The sequence below is a fragment of the Dermacentor andersoni genome, chromosome 1 (assembly GCF_023375885.2).
Source record: "Dermacentor andersoni chromosome 1, qqDerAnde1_hic_scaffold, whole genome shotgun sequence".
In the NCBI taxonomy this organism is placed as follows: domain Eukaryota; kingdom Metazoa; phylum Arthropoda; class Arachnida; order Ixodida; family Ixodidae; genus Dermacentor; species Dermacentor andersoni.
In genome coordinates, this window is record NC_092814.1 from 259,535,328 (window position 1) to 259,556,166 (window position 20,839).

The 20,839-nt window shown below is 45.0% G+C and overlaps 1 protein-coding gene across 2 annotated transcripts in view; it reads right to left on the minus strand.

Moving 5' to 3' along the window:
* Positions 1–10,184: 10,184 nt before the first annotated feature.
* Positions 10,185–20,839, minus strand: part of LOC126548415 (nose resistant to fluoxetine protein 6-like) — a 181,675-nt gene continuing 171,020 nt past the window's right edge. For both annotated transcript variants that reach the window (XM_055063702.2, XM_050196553.2), the window contains exons 15-16: positions 18,998–19,140; positions 10,185–11,955 (exon numbers count right to left, since the gene is read on the minus strand). In XM_055063702.2, the coding sequence (XP_054919677.1) occupies positions 11,713–11,955; positions 18,998–19,140 (386 nt within the window). In that variant the 3' untranslated portion in view covers positions 10,185–11,712. The remainder of the gene's footprint in view (positions 11,956–18,997; positions 19,141–20,839) is intronic.

Sequence of the window (20,839 nt, forward strand, 5' to 3'; positions counted from 1 at the left end):
AATAAAAAAAACGTGACTCGCCCCTGAGAAAGTGGATGTCCAACGAAGCGGTTGCAAAATCATCCCTACAACTGCTGAGGGGAATATGCACTGTTTTATTGATGGCTCGGATGCTTGTTTTGAGCTTATTCTATTTGAAACGTGTGCTGTTCTATGTGTTGTATGAGTGATTTCAACGAATGTATGCACCGTTCACTTCACCTTGCTGTGCGCTTGTAGCCTCTGCCTTAAGGGGGTATGAGACATTGCATTTTTCGCTTGCCGACGGGGGTATCGTCCATTGCTTACTGATGTACGAGCCATTGCTTATGATGACAGATGCTTGTCTTGAGCTTGTTCTTTATTAAAACGTACGCTGTTCTGTACGTTGTATGCGTGATTCAAATGAATTGTGCGCTGTTCTCTTCATTTTGCTGAATGGTTGTAGCGTTTAAATTACGAGGGAGATGAGCCATCACATTTTCGCTTGCTTAGGGGTATAAGCCATTGCTGCTGATGATAATTTTTGTTCACGGACGGACACGTAAAATGCTGACCATCGAGAGAACCACGATGGTGTTATTCCTCGCGTTGATTATATTTTATTCAGTGTGAAACAAAGGCTGTGCCAAAGGGCACAGTCTCATGCAAACAATTCAATGTTTTTAATGACGACATACGTATGGCTTCACACAATCATGCCTCGCAAAATCATTATTTGAAAACGTCATTATTTCTCTAATGCACTGAATTGTGCAAGGTGGCTGCAAACAGCCATGCATTGGTTTATCTCGCATGCTCGTTATTTTTCTCATTTAACTTGAGTAAGGTTACGTTAGACATCTTGCTTGTATATACCTAGTGTTCCAACTTCAAATGTCAGTCATTCTAAGGATAATTGCAGATAAACATGTGATTTCCTTGTCGACGCCATATTTTCATCGGCGGACATCAAAAAGTGTGCGATAAATTGCTGATCAATTCTTACACTAAGGAATACACTAAATATGTTCTCTTTAAACGGTATTAAAGAAACATGTCGCCATTGAGGACGAAAATCGTGCTCGCGGTATGTCCACTTCACCAGTAGCATCAAGTCACAGACATTTTTTTAAATCAAAATAACACCAATTTACAGACATGGGGTTCTAGAAACCTTCAGCAGGCTCCATTTTCCCTTAAAATCGCTTTGAAAACGTGCAAAGTCCACATTGAAGGCACTAAGGCTTTCTTAGGTGTGCCATGCCAGTACGAAGGGGAGGCACTGTTGTGGTTTTATGCATAATCGCGAGCGACGTCATTTAGAGAGCAAGGTGCTGCACTGTGATAGGGTCGTAGCGCGCGTGTAGAATTGGGGTTCAGCATACGTGACTTAGAATTAAATATGGCGCAATTGCAGCGGCTGTTTTCTCAGCCGTAAAACTTGAATTTTCATTACCAGCCAGAAAAGCGCATGTTTTTGCTTTTCTGAGTAAATTGTCGCCACGCAACGCGACTCACGTGCCAAGCGTCTCAAAGCTCTGGCTTGCACGATTGAATTTCGTAAGGGCGTTATGTGGAAGGAAGGAAAACAAGAGTTGAAAAGCAGAGAGCTTAGTTAACCAGATTAAGTGTCCGGTTGGCTACTCTGCGCAAGGGATGGGGTAAGGCCAGAAAAAATAACAAAGCAAGACAATATTAAAAAAGGAACTCATCAGTTTCTACATTCTATAATTTTTCGATGAATTTCGTTTCTTTTAAAAAGCACACTACAGCACTTTTAAAGCAGTGCATGCCGACGTCGGCTGGGACCAGGGTCCAAGAATTCTAGCTTTCCGTAAGGGGACGGTTGTCAATCTTGTCGAGCGTGGTGCTGAGGACCTTTCCTTGTGCATTGAAACGACGAAAATCCCAGAGAAGGTGATCTATCGTTTCTTTGCACCCACAAACTTCACCGTCTGGGCTCATGGTCATCGCGATGAGGTAGGAGTACGCATTGGTAAATGCCACTCCAGGCCATAGGTGACAAATGAGAATTACCTCCCATCGTGGTAAGTCATGTGGAAGGCGGAGCTTCAGATTATGATCCAGGGAACAAAGGCGCTGGTTCCTAGAGTCTGCCGAATTGCATTGTGCCAACGCAAGCTCGCGAGCAAGCACACGGAGCTTTCTCGCTGCGTCTGTTCTTGACATCGGGAAAGCGATGCAGTCGGCACTATAGTATGTGAAGATCGAGCGGCTGCGTCTGCTTTCTCGTTTCCAAGTGTGCCACAGGGACTTGGCCACCAATGAAATACGATTTCATGTCCTTTCTCAACTGCCCGATGGTAAATTTCTCGTGAGTCCGCCACAAGTAATTCGTGGGATCCACGGCGTAATGCACAGAGAAAACTCTGGAGGGCAGCCTTGGAGGATTCCTAGGTGGTCTAATGGGTATACCATAGTGCTGCTGTGCTGAGGGAAATTAACCGTGGGTTATGTTTTTCTTTATGAGTCATGCCATAGCCCACCAAAGTGGGGCAAGTATGCTAAGAATGCTAATCGCATTAAAACACGCTGATCCAACTCAGCGTTGGAATCTAATGGTGTTTTCAACTGGTCTATCTGGAGCAATATTTATTGCTCTACGGCAGCGAATCCGGTTACCACGGGTTGATCTGGAGCGGGCGCGCAATATCCAACGGTCGTTTCGGATCGACTCACTCCACTCCAGATCGCTCTCACTTGCTCCACCGCCGAGGTGCGGATTCGAGTGCAAACAGCTTACGTCAGTTCCGTCTTCATAAAAAACCGGTCCGCAGCATCATTGCCGCTGTTTGCCATGAAAACGCACAGAGCAGAAGTGAGGAACCGTTTCCGAAATCGGTTTGTGTGACGTGTGCGCAACAAGTTCCGCTACATAAACAATCGTGGAGCGTTTTTGCTCTCCGCTGGTAGATTAGGTCAACGAAGTCCACGTGCTCCCTCCAGGATTTCGGCGACCACTCTTGATCGTTCAGAGGAAAACATCGTACAAATGACGCGAAGCATGTTTTAGTTATCAAGGTAGGAGCAGTAACTCATGACATGAGCATAGTCTCGTTGCCTGCAGCTGTTAACTTTCTGTGCGACGAGGGCAAAGGTGATGCATGATTTCTGTCGAAGAAAGAACTTTGATGACAGGTGTACTGCACATGGGTGTACCGCATATATGCAATAAATGCATTTCAGATTTTTGTGCCGCTTGTGTAACAGTGAAACACCCAGTCTGGCAGACTGGCCAAGATTGGGCTCATAATCAGTGGCACGTGCCCAGTAGCGCATACCTAGTGGCCCAGGTTGGAGTCTACTCGGCAATACAGCAGCAGGCAGCACCCACTCAGTGCGTGGAAGAGGAAAATAAAGTTCCGCTTTAAGACAGCAATACGGGAAAAAAAAGAAAAGATTGGAAGGAGACTATGCTATCGAAACAAAGTTAAAGAAGTGACGCCATTCTGCCTGAATGCGTCGCTGACGGGTAAGAGAAGCGCTAAATGTACCTCCTTTTGTCAGAGGAGGTAGATGAACGGTAGATAAGCTGTTCATATTTTTGTCCGAGTGAATATAAAACGTGCAAGCGAACGTAGCATTAAAGAAAAAGATCACCGCCCAAGTACTCCGTACAGATGGTTAACCAGCCAAGCTGAAACGTGCGGTTCGGTGTTTATCACTGGGTCAATATACCTCCTTTTGTCAGAGGAGGTAGATGAACGGCAGATAAGCTGTTCATATTTTTGTCCGAGTGTATATAAAACGTGCAAGCGAACGTAGCATTAAAGAAAAAGATTACCGCCCAAGTACTCCGTACAGACGGTTAACCAGCCAAGCTGAAACGTGCGGTTCGGTGTTTATCACTGGGTCAATCCCGACGGTTCACTAAACTACGGCTTGGTAGGCTCACTGGATACTCGGTACGCTATTGCTGTTTGCGCTAGGCTGCACGAGCCTGTTCTTGTGCCTGGGCTGCAGCATCGGCGCGGCGTAGACGAGCTCGTTCCTGGTTCTGCTCGCGGCGTTGCTGATGGAAAGCTGCCTGCTCCTAAGGAGTGCGTATGACGCGTGGCCTACCCATTTCGGAGGCGGAGAGAAACTGCTGCGCGCGCGCTCGGCTGCGACGAAGAGCAACGACGTCACTACTGGTGGAGCTAATCCAACACCACCTAGATAGCACGAGGCCTTTTCACTGCTGAGATCCATGACATCATGTTACGTGGCCCGACTGCCATGGAATCTAATGGTGATGCTTCCGAGTAGGCAACAGTAATTTTGACGATACCGCTTTCATCACGCCAGCCTTGTCAATGGAAATTTCGGGCCAGGTAGCGTGATGTCATGGATCGAACTGAACACGTCTTGTGCTACCTAGGTGGTGTTGCCTAATCGCGCGCTTCCCTTTCTCTCTCTCTTTTCTTTTCATTTCGCGCATGCGCATGGGGTTGCGCCGGAGGAGTTTTTGGCGTGCAGGCGACCGACAGAGGGACGGACGAATCGCTTAACCATATACAGCTTCGCTGCAAAAAAGCAGTACGGGGACACTAATCACGATGTACTGCCACTACAAGGAAATCGGCTAATATTGTCACGTTTTCGTGAAGGCATAGAATGACACACTGTCAAAAGCGGGACTCTAAAACTTTAACTTTTTATTGGGCGAACCTGTGACCACCAAAACAAGTGGCACTAAAATCTCAATGATAGCGGAGAGCACGGTCGGCGGCCGTCGAAATCTAAGCGGGTCAAGCGCATCGACTTTTATACATGACTCGTCGAAGGTTCCAGCGCAATTGCTGGTGCGTGTGCCCTCCAGAAAGCGCCACACAATCCGCGCCGCGTACACAGTCAGACTACAAAAGGTTCGGCGACAACGGATAGAACCATCGATAACACTCGAGGAACCTCCGACACATGCAGGCGCATCCTACGCCAAGCGACAACGCTGAACATTTGTTAGGCGATGAAAAGTCGTCGCCGAATAAAGACAAAGAATGATGTTGGTCAATATAGCCCAGGAAGCCACTCACCAAGGACAGGCGTGTAGGGAGAAACCACTAAACTGCATACCGGTTCGCAACTACGGGCGGCAAGAACCTTGCTTCTATCGCTCACTTTTTCCCGGTTCTTTTTTTTTTTTTTATGAATGCCGTGTTAGCATTACCTTAAGCAACAGTAAATACAAACATTGGATAAAGCTATGGAGTGGTAGATTCTTCGTTTAGAAGTCTCTTAGCCTTGAAAAGTTACGGAGCAGCAGCGATGACAGCGACTGCATGGCAAACTTACTATTCTCGATTTCTCATTGAAGTCACGAGCTTAGATATTTTCGCGGCACTTGGGTGTAGGCATATTTCGTTCATTCTTTATACTGCATTCGCAAGGTGTCAGAGCGTACGCCGGAGACACCGGAGACGAGGGCACTTTATTGCCTTTTAAGGAATAACAAGGGAGCCATTGAGAAGCGAAATGCCCAATACGACCGTGGTGAGCACAACACGTTGTAGAGCGGGATCGCGATAAGGAGAGAATATTGTGAGAAACGGCGTGGTGCCCTTATATTGCCTTGCACTGCCGCAATTAGCGTGCACTAAGGCTATTACCCGGAACGGTATTACAGCCCGGCCCGGCCCGTGAGCCGTGCCGGGCTGCCCGAAGCGTTTTTCGGCGGGCCTGGGCCGTACTAGGGCCCGGTCATTAAAGGGCCTAAGTCGAGCCTTCGATCACAGGGCGAACGTTATGCATTCCATGGTTCAAGGCATTCTGTACCAAGCTGAAGCGACACGTGCAAAGGCTCATGGCAAAGGTGACACGGGTTCTTAGTATACCTTAGCAAAGAAAATAGAAAAACAGATCAAGTTGTCATTTTTTTCAACAAAAAGTAATATTGTTTTCTTGTAAGGAAAAATAAATTTTACAAAAAACCGCTCTTCAAACCATTTCGCGGTTGCCGCTTTTGCGACGGCACTATTACCAATCTCGATACTATTATTTTAGCGCTAAAGCAAGGGTGTCTCTTTCTACTTGCGCATTTATTTTATTATATTATATTATATATATATATATATATATATATATATATATATATATATATATATATATATATATATATATACAGGGTGTTTCAGCGAACACTTTCAAAAATCATTCAAGATTGCCTGTGACAGATATCACAATTCTATTTGATGAGCTGGTCTACTCGAAGCGGCGCACAATACTAGCACAAAAACTGAGATGGAAAATCGACTAATTAATACAAATTCGCTAATTAAATTTTAAACTAATTACATTATGGCCCATATTGCAATTTACAAATTATAGCCGGGGAGTTCGCAAGGCGGATCCACTTGGAATTAATTCTCAGGACCACACCAGTTTCGAGATTTAAATCCCCGAACTTTGCGGAGAGATGCATTGACGCTCCAGTTAATTTGGTAACAAAACGTCGTTTCATGCACTGAAGCACACAAGTAACAAATAAAAAAAATTACCGACGATTACGTTACTTCCTAATGCGAAATTTGAGCGCAGCAAATAAGCTGTTTCACCTTTTCGATAGATTGAGGCAAAGAAATCGAGCAACACATGTATGCGCTATCACAGAATTTTTTTTTTATTTTTCACACGTATTCCTTTAACAAAGACTCCACTAACAGTTCTTGACAGTCATGAAGGAAGCTTTGTGGTCGGAGAAATAGACTGATATATGTTCGACTTGGTACACCAATGCTTGATTCTCAAAGACGAGATCTATACAAGTGCCTCGCGAGGTTGTCACAGCCGTGGGACGCGTTACGAGCGAGAGGAACGGGATGTTCTCCCGCATAAGTGTTAGGAAATTGCTGTTTGTCTTTATGTCAACATTAAAGTCCCCCACTACTAACATCGGTGTGGATCGATGGACGGTTAATGCGAGTTGCAGGAAGTGCACGACGTCTTTCGTGAGTGCGGTAGCCGGCGCTTTGACAACCGGAGACTCGCAGGAAGAGGGGGGAGGGGGGCGGCGTGTACACCCAGCGGCAAACGATGGGGGCAGAAGCGCGCGCAGCAAGCGGACAACACGATAAAGGGAGGAGGGAAGAGATAGCAGCGACTGACTGATACCGCTGACGCCGATAGTGAGTCAACCCCAGCTGCGGAGTTGGTTTCAGGGACAACGCCGCCGATGCCGACACAAACAATATGATACCCTCGCTTCCGCAGCGCTAAGAACCAGGTCTAGCCGTGGGAAGGTGGTCACGTATTCGTCGACGTGCCGGGGCCTACGTGAAATAACCGGCGCGTCGGCAACTGAAGAGCACCCTATCCGCCACACAAGAACAGGGGGGGGGGGACCCTTTCCTCCTCTTTCTGCATGGCGGCGACGGTGTTCTATGCAGTCACGTTATCTTGACTCTCTAGCGGCGTCAGCGGCATCCAGCGGTATCAGTCGGTCGCTGCTAGCGCTGGGGGGATGAAAGGGGGCCGGAGCTGGTTACGAGGCCGACGACAACGCCGACGACGACGCGAAACCCAGGAACGGACGCCAAAGAGCTGCGCTCTAAAACCTAACCTAACCGAACCTAAGGTAACATTAAGCTAACCTAACAGAACATAATGTGGCCTAGACGTAAAGACAATAATCCGCTCGGCGTGACCGCTGTAAGAATACGCCGCGCCACCCTAACGCCTTTTCCACTAACCTAACGTAACCTAAGCTAACGTAAACCTAAGCTAAACCTAAGCTAACCTAACCTAACGTGGACGAGATGCAAAGCCAATCATCCTCACGGCGTGACATCAGGTAGTCGCGTTCAACCATGGTTGCTAAGGCACTGTGCGTTTATTTCAATCAAAGGGGACCACTCAAAAGTGCTCCTGAAAAGTCCAGCGGAGCAGGCCCGGCCTCTACTACGGCCCCTATTGCTCCCCGGGTATATCAGTGATGTTTTTATTTATTTATTTATTTATTTATTTATTTGAAGGTAGAGTCATCATCATCATCATCAGCCTGGTTACACCCACTGCATAGCAAAGGCCTCTCCCATACTTCTCCAACTACCCCGGTCATGTACTTAACTTCTTAATCTCATCCGCCCACCTAACTTTCTGCCGACACCTGCTACGCTTCCCTTCCTTTGGAATCCAGTCCGTAACCTTTAATGACCATCGGTCATCTTTCCTCCTCATGACATGCCCATTTCTTTTTCTTGATTTCAACTAAGATGTGAGTAACTCGCGTTTGTTCCTTTAATGACCATCGGTTATCTTCCCTCCTCCTTACATGTCCTGCCCATGCCCATTTCTTTTTCTTGATTTCAACTAAGATGCCATCAACTCGCGTTTGTTCCCTCACCCAACCTGCTCTTTTCGTATCCTTTAACGTTGCACCTATCATTCTTCTTTCCATAGCTCGTTGCGTCGTCCTCAATTTAAGTAGAGCCCTTTTCGTAAGCCTCCAGGTTTCTGCCCCGTACGTGAGTACTGGTAAGACACAGCTGTTATACACTTTTCTCTTGAGGAATAATGGCAACCTGCTGTTCATGATCTGAGAATGCCTGCCAAACGCACCCCAGCCCATTCTTATTCTTCTGATTATTTCAGTCTCATGATCCGGATCCGCGGTCACTACCTGCCCTAAGTAGATGTATTCCCTTACCACTTCCAGTGCCTCGCTACCTATCGTAAATTGCTCTTCTCTTCCGAGACTGTTAAACATTACTTTAATTTTCTGCAGATTAATTTTTAGACCCACCCTTCTGCTTTGCCTCTCCAGGTCAGTGAGCTTGCATTGCAATTGGTCCCCTGAGTTACTAAGCAAGGCAATATCATCAAAGGTAGAGTAAGGTGTAATATAATAGTAATAAATATATAAGGTAATAAGGCGTAGAGTAGGCGTAAGTAGAGTAATATCAAAGGTAGAGTAAGGCGCGACAAAGTGGAGGAATCCGGAAATTTCGACCACCTGGGGTTCTTTAACGTGCACCTAAATCTAAGCACACGGGTGTTTTCGCATTTCGCCCCCATCGAAATGCGGCCGCCGTGGCCGGGATTCGATCCCGCGACCTCGTGCTCAGCAGCCCAACACTATAGCCACTGAGCAACCACGGCGGGTAGTACTGGACCAGTTGGACAATCTTCCATTATAAGAACTCAAAGCTTTTGGTCAGTGCTCCCAAAGAACATTCGCGCTGTCACGTTATTAAGGTCCCTGCGGTCTACGGATCTTCACGATAGACTTTAAGAACGCCGCCTCCTACCGCTCTATAATGTACGCGGTGTGTTCGTGCTCGTCTCTCTTTTTCTCTATCACCCCCTTCCACTCTCTTTCTCTTTTTATCCCCCTTAACCCTTCCCCCCGTGCAGGGTAGCCGACCGGAACTACCTCTGGTTAACCTCCTGGCCTTTCTAGCACCCTTTTCTCTCTCTCTCTCTCTCTCTCTCTCTCTCGAAAAGCTTGCAGAAATTATTCAAAGATGCTGTAGAATTTTATCATTTGAGACCCTCAATATTTTCGTCATCGCCACAGTATGTATATCCCTCCTACTACTACTCGCAATGATTGTTTTAAATACAGCTTCTTTCCGAGAGCAATAAATCAATGGAATCTATTATCAGACTCAATAATAAGGACGTCATCTATACGCGCCTTTCTTGAAAAAGTCAAAAGCACATGTGTACGCATACCATAACTCGGCCAAATGTTAATACTGCAATCACCTGGATATTGTATTACATGCTGTATTTGCCATGGTATTACTATCAGTGCATTCCCCAAAATGTACTTTGTTTTCTTTATGCTGTAAATATATTGTTGCTTGTATTGCCACCTACCACTCCTGTAACAGCCCAAAGTTGGCCTAACAGTATCAATAAATGAAATGAAAATGAAATTGATGAGATGGTGGGTAAATAATTTTTTTCATTAAGGACACCAGAAATAGGGAATGAGTCACAGCCGACAAAAGAAAACTATTAGCTTGTATAATACTGAGGTAAAAGCAAAAGCCTCAGAGACATGACATTTCTGTTTTATTTCCATTTAGAAATATATTCGGTGCACGACGTTAGACGTCATGAAAGTATATACACAAATGTACTTATTTATAGAGATTACTATCAGCTTCCCTTACCTTTGTATCCAGCCATCGCTGGGGATCTAAGAATAAAACGGCACATAGAATTCTAAGAATTTTATGTGCCGCCAGATGCAAAGCCACTGCACTGTTATCCACCAGTGCCAGGAAAGAAAATTTATTTGCTCAATAACAAAAAAGCAGATGAGGACCATCAAAATCACGTACAAATTCACCTGCAGACCCCTGGACAATGAATCGAAACAAATATGCTTAATCACAAATGTCGGGCATAAGACAGTCTCAAGGTGATTTTCGGCAAATGATGATAATAATAATAATAATAATAATAATAATAATAATAATAATAATAAAACAATTCATGCGTAACAGTTTTCCCGAGAGAACATAGGATGACGATGCCTGCTTGATGGTCTTCCGTCTGTTATGCAACAACCTTATGCGTGCAGTTTCATCGGTGATGAACAGATTGTGACACTTCTCCCGAATATTGCATTGTATACGTAGTGTCTTCCCTTATAGTACAGCCTACTGCAATACCTGAACAGTGTGAGCATCAAGTAAACACATCTTACCTAGGACGTATATTGACAAAGTGTAATCATCTCGGCTTCCTAAATTTCCTTTTCCATCCTCTTCAGTGCCAGTAGCCAACCGGATACCCACCCCTGGCTAACCACTCCCTGCATTTCCTGTTCCCATCTTTGTCACACACAAATACCACGGTGGTCACGTAGACCGTACAACGAGCCCAGTCTTTTTCTTTCGTGGCAAAACGGGATCATGCGGCACCATGCATACAAACGGGCACAAATACGATATAGTCGTTATACGAGGGGCAGGCAGCGTCACTTGCGTTTCCCCATGCTGCCGACTTGGAACAGTCGAGTTGAAAAGATTGGTTGAAGGGCATCATCGTGCAGCTAAAATATAGTTCAAATACCAGTAAATAATCGGTGCGATTACAAGTAAACCAAGTGACCGCCTAGTGTAGAAAATACTGTCTGCAATCGCTCATCTTTATGCGGATGAAAGCCTCGTGCTTTCTGTTTAACGCTGTGGATGTCGCTAATTGCAATGTTTTGAGCTACAACCTGGCTTTCCTTTCTCTAGGCTCAACGGTACATTACATGGCAATGTAGGAGAAGGCAGCGACTGCTCTTACCACGAGCTTACACAGATATCACAATGGGGACTGAAAGAGGGCAGTTATTCGCGTTATGGAAAGCAATAGACTCCGTGCAAGAGCAAATATTCAACAGCAGTGTTCTAGCCGCTTGAGAGATAATCCTTCGTTGGTCCTCAGTAGGATTGAGCAGAGAGTATCATATGACAGAGCACAGATATATTTCTTTTTCTTTTTGTCGTCCATCAAATCCGCGTGCCGTTCTGTGAAGGATCCGTGATATCTTTTAGACGGTGGCGGTGCGACAGGTACGTTCAAAACGAGACAGCTTATTGACAGTCATGGTTCAATGTGAAGACGCAAGCACTCCTCCAACTCTCATACGGCTCCATGCACACCGCTTTTCTTTTCCCCTCATGTAGCACACATTCTTTCGCGACTTTTGAAGTCGGCGTTCCCTCGATGTACACAAGTGCTCCCTCGACTACGGCGACGATGAAGTCAACGACGGCACCTATACAGCCATGGAGGTGAGCGTGGCGCCTACGTTATACAGTTAACGTGTCCGAGCCCGGGCTGCGGCGCTGCGGCCGCTCGGTGCCCGTTAGCGGATCCACACACGACCGCCTGCAATGGCGCCTGGTGTCCCTTGGCGGCCAGCGCCAGCGAAGCTCGCCGGCGCTGCATCAGCAGTGCCTTGAGATTGGCGAACGGAAGCTCCACCGTCACGTGTGCCACGTACGCTAGCAGCACGGAGACTGTCGTGTGCCCCAAGAAACTGTAACACTGCATGGCGAAAAAAAAGAAAGAATGCCATGATATACCGGCACGATTAAAAACAGCGGAACAAATGGGCGTAATATTACAAAGTGTTCAAAGTAAAGCTTTGGAAGTTTGGTAGAGAAAGCTGTACATCAGCTACGCAAGCTGTAATCATGAAGCTCTATCGTTTGGCCACGCGAGCACAATCTATACAGGTGCCAATTGTGCAAGAAGTGCGATTAGGAAAATTCATCAAACTACTTTCTGTACATTGCCAGCCATACCTAAAGTGAAAAAGGGAAACAAAATTGAAATAATTTGTTATTTTGGCGAGAAAGATAACGAAATCCAGAAAGGTTAACACGGATGGTGCTCAGTATACTGTTCTACACTGGCAGGGAAGGGGAGGAGGGATGTGAAACGTGGGTTATAAAGGTGGTAACTATGCCGCTAATGAAAGCAACTTTTGAAATGCCCAGAGCGTAAGTATGTCTTCGTATCGTCTCATTACGCACGCGTGAACGAAAACCGAATTGCGTAGCAAATACCACGTCCCCTCCCCTCCTTATTTTTTTTTCAATCTGATTGATGTGTGGGTGACCCGTTGTTTTCGTTAACACTTGATGCTGATCAGACGATACCTAGCCGCGATACGGTCATAATAGTACGCGTTCAAGAAGGCAAGAGGCGCCGTTCTAAGTCAGGCAATACTACCCCGAATTTTGCTTTATACTTTATGGCTTCTGCTGGAGGAGTTAGATAAAAAGAATTTAAAATAAGAAAGGCAGAGAGGTTAACCAGACCAGCGACCTGTTTTTGGCCCCATACGGGAGATAAGGCAAAGGGAAATGGAAACAGTAAAGGAGGGATAGAGTGAAAACTGCGAACACCACGAAAGATTCAGGCGAGGACTGTAAGTGGTCAGTCGGGCCAGTGTTGGATAAATGGATGGATGGATGGATACAACTTTCTTGTACGTCCGGCAAGGTTTAACGCGACCCGGGCTCAGGTCTCCCACGGGGGAACGTCAAGGCCCTGCCTCAACGCCGCCTCACGGGCTTCCTGCACTGCCCACATCTGGATTCCGAGGTCTGAGCTGCGCAGAGCGGCGGCCCACCTCGACGACAGGGTCTCCGGAGTAACTGCCATCCCTCCTATAACTACATTGCCCTCCCACAGCATGTGTTTGAGTGTTGCTGGTCCTTCCTGGCACAATTTGCACGTGTCGTCCTGCTGCTTATCTGGGAAGATACGTTTCAGACGGAATGGATTAGGGAAGGTGTTCGTCTGGAGTTGTCGCCAGACGACGGCCTGCCTCCTGTTCAATTTGGGACTCGGCGTTGGGTGTATCCTTCTGGCGTTCAAATATGCACTGGTTATGTCGTTGTATCTGGTGAGCCTGTCCCGTACTGCTCGAGAAGCGTTCGCTATCGTGCGAGAGACGTTGCCCTGTTCGGCGCGGCGGGTCATGTCTCGCGCCGTCCGGTGCGCCGTCTCGTTTATATATATATATATATCAAAACGCTTATTAAAAAAAATGCAGAAAGCGAGTGGGTGGAGCCCCTAGTCCAGGGCCCCACTGGCTTGAGCGGTCCGCCGTGCTTGGTCGAGGAGCGCTAGTTGCATCTCCCGATCCTCGCTGGCGAGCCAAGTCTCCCACTGCTCCCTTCCGGAAAGTTTGCCGGCTATTTTTGGTGTATTAATTTTGGGTGGCCTGTTCTGGCAGTCCCACGTAATGTGGGCGAGAGTTGGCCGGCCTCCGCACCAAGGACAGCGAGCGCTGTTCAGCGTTGGGTGAATGGCATTTTTCAAATAAAGGTTTGGAAATGTGTGCGTCTGTATTCGGCGCCAGTCATAAGAGTCCTGCCTGGATAGGTCAGGGTGTGGTGGACTGTATTTTCTTAGGTTCGGGAGCGCGTCGCCTTCCGTGGTGACGTGCGCGGGGAACCATATGATCCTCGAGCTCGCGGTTTTGGATCTGCCCGCTTTGGCCAGAATGGACAGGGCTTCCTTGGAAATTCTACCTTTGGCATAATTCTTTACTGCCGTTTGCGAGTCACTTAGTACGACTACGCATTCCTGTTCTGTGAGGGCCAGCGCAATCGTTACTTCCTCCGCTATTTCCGAGTGTTTGGTGTATACACTGCATTTGGTCTTAATTTTGGCTCTGCAGTGCACTTCAATAATTATTCTAGTGCACGACTTGCTTTTTTTGCGCCAGGAACAAATGTGGCCACGGTCCCAGTATTTTTGACTAAGAAAATGGTCTGGAGTCCATCCGGTTAAAGGTTGTCAGGAGGGAAACGCATTGGACGTTGTACTGAGAACAGGTGCAACACACAGGCTCGGTGGTTTCTTCGCATCTACAGGTGTTGCAGGTAGGGCTATCGGCCATTCCAGTAGGGTAGGCATTAGCAATCGTAAACTTCCCTCCCTGTCATAAGTGGCACAGCAATTTCTTCGCAGAGGGAGAGACTAGTTGGCACTGCAGCCATAACAGAGGGTCCAGGTTCATTACACAATACATGTATGTTTGCCTTCTCGATAGCTGTAGCCTCGAACGCTTGAATTAAAAACTGATTAAAATTTGCAATTAAATATTTACTACCGCCTTTCTTCCTGATTATTGTAACATTGAAGAGTTTTCGTAATCGAATATCGCATTCCTGGCGAAATGGCCAGGCTGCGCTTGTGCAGTTTCCTTGCCCCGTTAGAGCTTCCTCTTTAGTAAATTATATAATGCTTAACTTAGAACATCCAGCATGCGTAAACTGCAAGCCGAAGTTCATACACACCGATAAGCTCATTCCTTTAATAAAGCATGCACTTAACTTGAAACCATCAACCAAACCTACAACCCTTTCAAGCCTCCATTGAGGTTCCTGCCACTGTCCACTTCTGAATCCTGAAACCGATGTGAAAGTCTGATGCTAAAATGAGATTATGAGAGAATCATCAACTCCTTGGCCGAAATATGAAAAAAAAAATCGAAAGGATAAAGAAAATAATATTTTGTGGCGTGCCTCAGATTCGATCGTGGGTCCTCTGTGTCCGAAATATAGCGCCTTTATCTCTAGACCGTGAAATATAGCGGCTGTGACCATGCGCTGCATCACCGTATTCTGCTTCACTCCTCAAGTGGCAGGTTTTCGCACGTCATACATCGCTAATTGGCAGAATTGCTGCGTGTGTTCCAAGAGCGCAGCCTGTAATACTGTAAAATAACAAAGAAACGCTAACCCACCGCATTTCTGAAAGCGAAAACAGCAACGACATTATAAACGACAGAAACGTAACTGTCGTTGCAGTGCTAAAATAACTTATGAATGACAACTAAAAGCTTTAAGTTAATGCATTCCCACCACTCGCACTTTTGGCACAAATGTCACAGAGAAGTATTGCGTACATTTCACGTTTTAGCTTCGTATTAAACGCAAAGATAATACAGCTCGTTTTTGTTTTTTTCTTCTTTTAGAAGTTAGAAGGGCGCCGAGAAGCATTTGTTCTGCGACCCGGCAGCCATCTCGATACGTGGGCAAAAGTCTCACTCTGCTGTCGAGCTTGCGGCTTAACATATTTCGCATTCGCTGGGCTAATCGAGTAACCGACTTCGACAAAAATGCCAACGTCTCTCGACATCTTTTTTTTTAGGAAACATTGACGACATTTCTTGGGGGCAGTTGCAAAGTTTAACTGATGTGCGACTTTACCGCTCATCAGTCGCTATCAGTGGTGGAAATGTCTGCATAATTTTATGCCGAACGATGGTAGTGGTCACATTACTGGCTAGATAGGAAACGGCAGTTCTTTAATACAAGACGTTTAGGAGATATCGACGTCCTAAGTGGCGCAGGCTACTCTTTTTCCCATAAAATTACATCCAATGAAAGGTCACGGGAAGAGATTATTATTATTATTATTATTCATATATTCCATATGAAACATACCTACAATAAACAGAGCAGGAAATAAAGTAAAAAGCAGCCCGGCAACTGCCACCGAAAGCGGCACAGCGCGCTTGGATACGAAGCAGGTAATAGAAACAGAAGTTGAAGAAGAGAAGTGAAGAGGAAAGAAAGAACAAGATGACCAGTGCACAAAAACTAAAGTAAAGCAACGACAAAGAATAGAGTACGCCACTTGGTACGGAACGGAAACAGAAAAATGCACAGGAACAGCCAAACAACAAAATATAAAAAAAACACGAGAACCCGCAGGTTGCACTAATTACAATATAATATACAAAAATAACGAAATAACAGAAAGGTCCCGTTCCTCACAAAGAAAAAATGCGCTATAAACATGACGCTTAGTTATTTTCTTGAATAGAAAACGGCAAGGGAAAAATCGCATAAAACGCATTCAAACTTGCAAAAGTAAGTCAAACTGAGTCAATCTTAAGGTCACATAATAACGCAATATATACAAAAGAAGCGTCACATAAAAAAGGAACACCCAGTTTCCTTGCAAGTGCACTTGTCACAGTGCTACCAACCACCAAAAGCCAGTTGATCCCCTAACTTAGATACAAAAGTTCCACAGAATTTCCTAGATTTGTGCCAGATGTGGTGGATAATTAGTTTGTCAATATTATTTATGCAAATATAATTTCTGCTAGCATTATAAAAATAGACTACAAATTTTATCCCCTAAATGTTTTTCTACGCTCACTTTAAAATATTCAAGTAATGGAGTAAGTGTACCCTACTTGAAATGATGTCGCAGTGCAAGTTGTTAGACTAACAAGAATGCCTCCTGTTTAAGTCATGCTGCTCACAGAAGAACGCGTCAGCACGTTTATACTTGGTTGTCCAAACTTGTTTTGTGCACGTAGAGCTAAGTGCCGATATTACACGGAACTGTATTCGAATTCAAAGGAAGTTGTCCGCCGGACGTCCCTTAAAGAATTGCCAATGTCAAAAGAGTGAGGCACTTCGTGACACCAATGTAAAAGATGTGAACATACTTCTTTTCCTACCCTGTACTGACGTAGCACCCCCGCATTTACGCGCTTACAGGTCATTTGCAAGGAAGCACGCAGACACGTGGTCATTTTTCATCCTTTCTCCAAAGCAAAAATCGCCCAAACCTATGACCGCTGGAACTAAGTCCAAGCTTGCTCTGCCTATGGGAGGTTCCCGGTAAATTTTTTTTAAGCCTGCATAGCCAGCCGTTTAGCAATATCACCGCATTGCCGTGAACGGCGCTATATCTAGGGTGATGGTGTTTTTTGCAGCAAATTTTTCAATAATCGCCTGTGGCACATACCATAGGGTTTCCTGCAAACATTACTAGAGGGAGCTCTGGCGCTAGTGTCTACAGGATCTACAATGGGAGCGGTTGTACTAGCATGGGAAGTACATGGATTTGCCTAAACTTCGTCCTTTTGGCTTCAAACGACATTGTAAATTCGTCATTTTCGACAGTGTATTGCGTAATAAACGATTAAATAAACATCATTAAAATTGTCCGACGACAGGATTCGAACACAGGAACTCTAGCACAAAGATCTGATATAGAAACCATTAAGCCACGGATGCATGTATCGACAAGCGAATGAAACGCCCTTATGAATTTATCGCGGGCATGCCAGTGCTGTGAGACGCTTGGCGCGTTTCGATTTGGCCTCCTGGACAAGCTAAATCGTTGCAATTAATAGCAATTGTGCGTGTTCCCGGCGTCGTCTGCACTTCGAAGAGTATAGATTGCGCTGAAATTTACTACAATAACATTGATATAGCGTAATATACAAAGCCACGAAAACGTCTGAATCCACAAGCATGAAGATAACACAAATCCATGTACTTCCCATAACTCCCATGCAGGTACAACGACTGCAGCGCCAGAGTTCCCTCTAGTAATTTTTGCAGGAAACTCTATGGCAGATACCACAATTCTAACCCTGGAACTAAATTAAACTATCAGGAGGACATTACTTCGACGAGCAATCAGATGCGTAATTGGCTAATTACTAAGTTTCACTATTTAAGTGTTTAGTGAATAGTTTGCAGTGCATACTGCAATTTACGAATTGTGGCTAGTGAGTTTGCAAGGCATATCGACTTTGAACGAATTCTGAGAATGGCACCGGTGACGTATTAGCGCCGTGACATTTCCGATAAAATTCCAATATTGTTCCACTCACCTTTAGAAAACGCTGTGTTTTGCAATTAATCACAAAAGTAACTGTAATGTCACAGTTAATGTCGCATTTTGTCACACTTCGAAAATTGTATATCTCGAAATTGGTGTCATTCTTAGAATTCGTTCGTGGATACGCCTTGCGAACTCACCGGCTACAATTCGTAAATTGTAATCTGTGCCACAAAATATTTATTGAATCGTTAGTCAGGGTAATTATGTTAACTGTTCAATTAGGCATTTTGATTTCCTTTAGAACCATTGCCCACCTCATGGAGTAATTTAATTCAAGTGTTAGGATTGTGCTCTGTTAGGATTGTGCTATCTGCCAAAAGTGACTTTTAAAATTTTGGTGCAGCTAAAGAAAAACACCTGGTATGTGTCATCTAGCTTATGCCCAGATCCGTCCGTGCTTTGTTTGGTGTTGCGGAATACGTTTGTTTCGCCGATAACAGATAAATATTTTGTTTAGTATGTGCAGAACTCTACAGCGCAGCTAGAGGTACGAACGGCAATATCGCAGTCGCAGTACTCCGTTAAAGAAACCAAGGCATCCGCACACTGTCGTTTACTTGGCGATGTGTATTCGCTGCGCCGAGTACGATCAAGTCACAGCTTGTGTGCGAAGTATGACGGTAATCTGTGGTGACGGAAATCGAAAAAAAGCCGTAACGTCATCCTTTCTAATGTTTCAATGCCTCAGCACGAAATTTTCCTAGATTTGAACAAATGTCCTTATTTCCCTAAACTTGGCCTAAAATCCCTAGATCTAGGGAAGTGTTCCTAGCGTTGGCAGCACTACCTTATCATATACTTTTTGTCGCGTTCGGCAGCCAATTAAAGCACTCGGAAACTGTGTTTCAGGTTCTACAAAAGCGAACGACTGCACATATGATGTGAAGGTAGATACAATCACTCAACGTACCATGCTGAACTGATCAAGGTTGACAATTTCTCTGGCCGTGGCGACATGCATGTAGATGACCAGTGGGTGGATCAGGTAGATGAGATAGGAGAGGGTGCTGAGCGGCACCAGGCCGCCCCATGCCAGAGTCGTGTTGAGGAGTCCTGTAATGTCGTGTAAAGAAAACGAGAGAGAATGGGTGCTCAGTTCGCAAGCAGTCGCAAAAGAGTTTGCATCGTTACTGCGTTTTCAGTTGTCTTGCATATTCATTTGTTCATTTATTTAAAGATACCTTACAGGTACCTAGAGACATTAATAAGGGATGATGTGTGTGAGATGTGATACGCCATTATCACAAAAAAAAACGGTTGCAGCAAGACTTCGATAAATATGGAAAATTAAAGAAAAATAACAAGACAAGGCAAGTAACACCCCATATATATCAGCGGCTAGCATAAGTATACCTTATAATAAGCGCAAGAAAGAAGTTTGAGGAGTAAACAGAAAGAAATTATGCGGGCATCAGCCACACACTCATGAAACAATAAAACATGGGAAAGAGAACATCAGGCAAAAGATTTCTACGGCGTCCAGCATAGAAATGTAGTCGATAGTTTGACTGAATACCGTCTGGTTAGGTAAAACTATTCTTAGGCAGGGGCCGAATCCACAAAGGTTTCGTTTGTGAGTGTTGGCCGGCTGCCTTCACTTTACATATGATCATATGATCATATATATGATAAAATCATATATATTGATCACATACTGTGAACACTAGTGTCTGAAGAGGAATACGTACCGATCTCGAAACTATGGTCAGTGGCCTGAGCTCGTATTCACAAAAAAAGTGTTTATGCTAAAACTGTTCTTATGAGCAGATTCCAGCAAATCATCATGAGGGCATACAATCAGCGAAGTCGATCGGCCAATGGGAAACAGCAGTTAAGCAAACCAAGAAGGCTTTGTGACTTTGACCTCTGCTTCTTTCCTAACAATATGCTATACCATGTGTCCCAGCTAACGTTAACGAAGCTGTTCAAATAAAAAGAAAGATTTAAGAAGCTCGGTGCCAGATACTATTACCTAGGGTAGTATTCTAGTAGTATACCTACGGTATACTAATTTAGGACCTACCTCCGACTACCAAACACCGCAGGTGTTATAATCTTTTCTTGAACCGTGATTCTTTAGTCCAACTTTAACAGATTGTCTAATGGTAACATGGGAATTGCACAAATTACATAAGAATTCAATGAAACAAACTACGCGTGCAAAACACAAATTACATATATGCAGCAATACAACAATGACATGCGCAAAACATAGATCCGTAATGCAAACTACACTCGTCAAATAATACGTATAATAGCACACCCACGTCAGGCACACTTGATTTCACCCGCATGCCCAACAGGGAGCCCACAGAAGCTCAAACTAAGTCTTTTTTTTAACTATCAAGCGTCTCAGCACAACCATACTCAGACAAAAGCAGGTCACGTGTTGCGACATTACTTGGGTGAACATATTTTTTTATGAACAAATTAAGGTTGCACAGCACAGTCCTCAGGAATCTGGGACATCGGGTTCAGTTCGCCTGTTGCACCACTAGGCATCCCTCCAATATGTTCACTCGCCTTGATTGGAGTCATCGCATCCCTTGAATATCTCTTGTTAGTTTCTTCTTCATTTAATAGTTTTCCCAGAAACTTGTTTGATCCTTATAAGTTCGCAGCACGTCTCCTAAGCGCACTTTACACTGCCTTACGCACCTGTTTGCACTTCCGTGGCAAGTTCCCGTTTTGGTCATTTGGTCATTAGCTTCGAAATTCACCGTTAATGTCCGAAACTCTTACATAGGTAAGA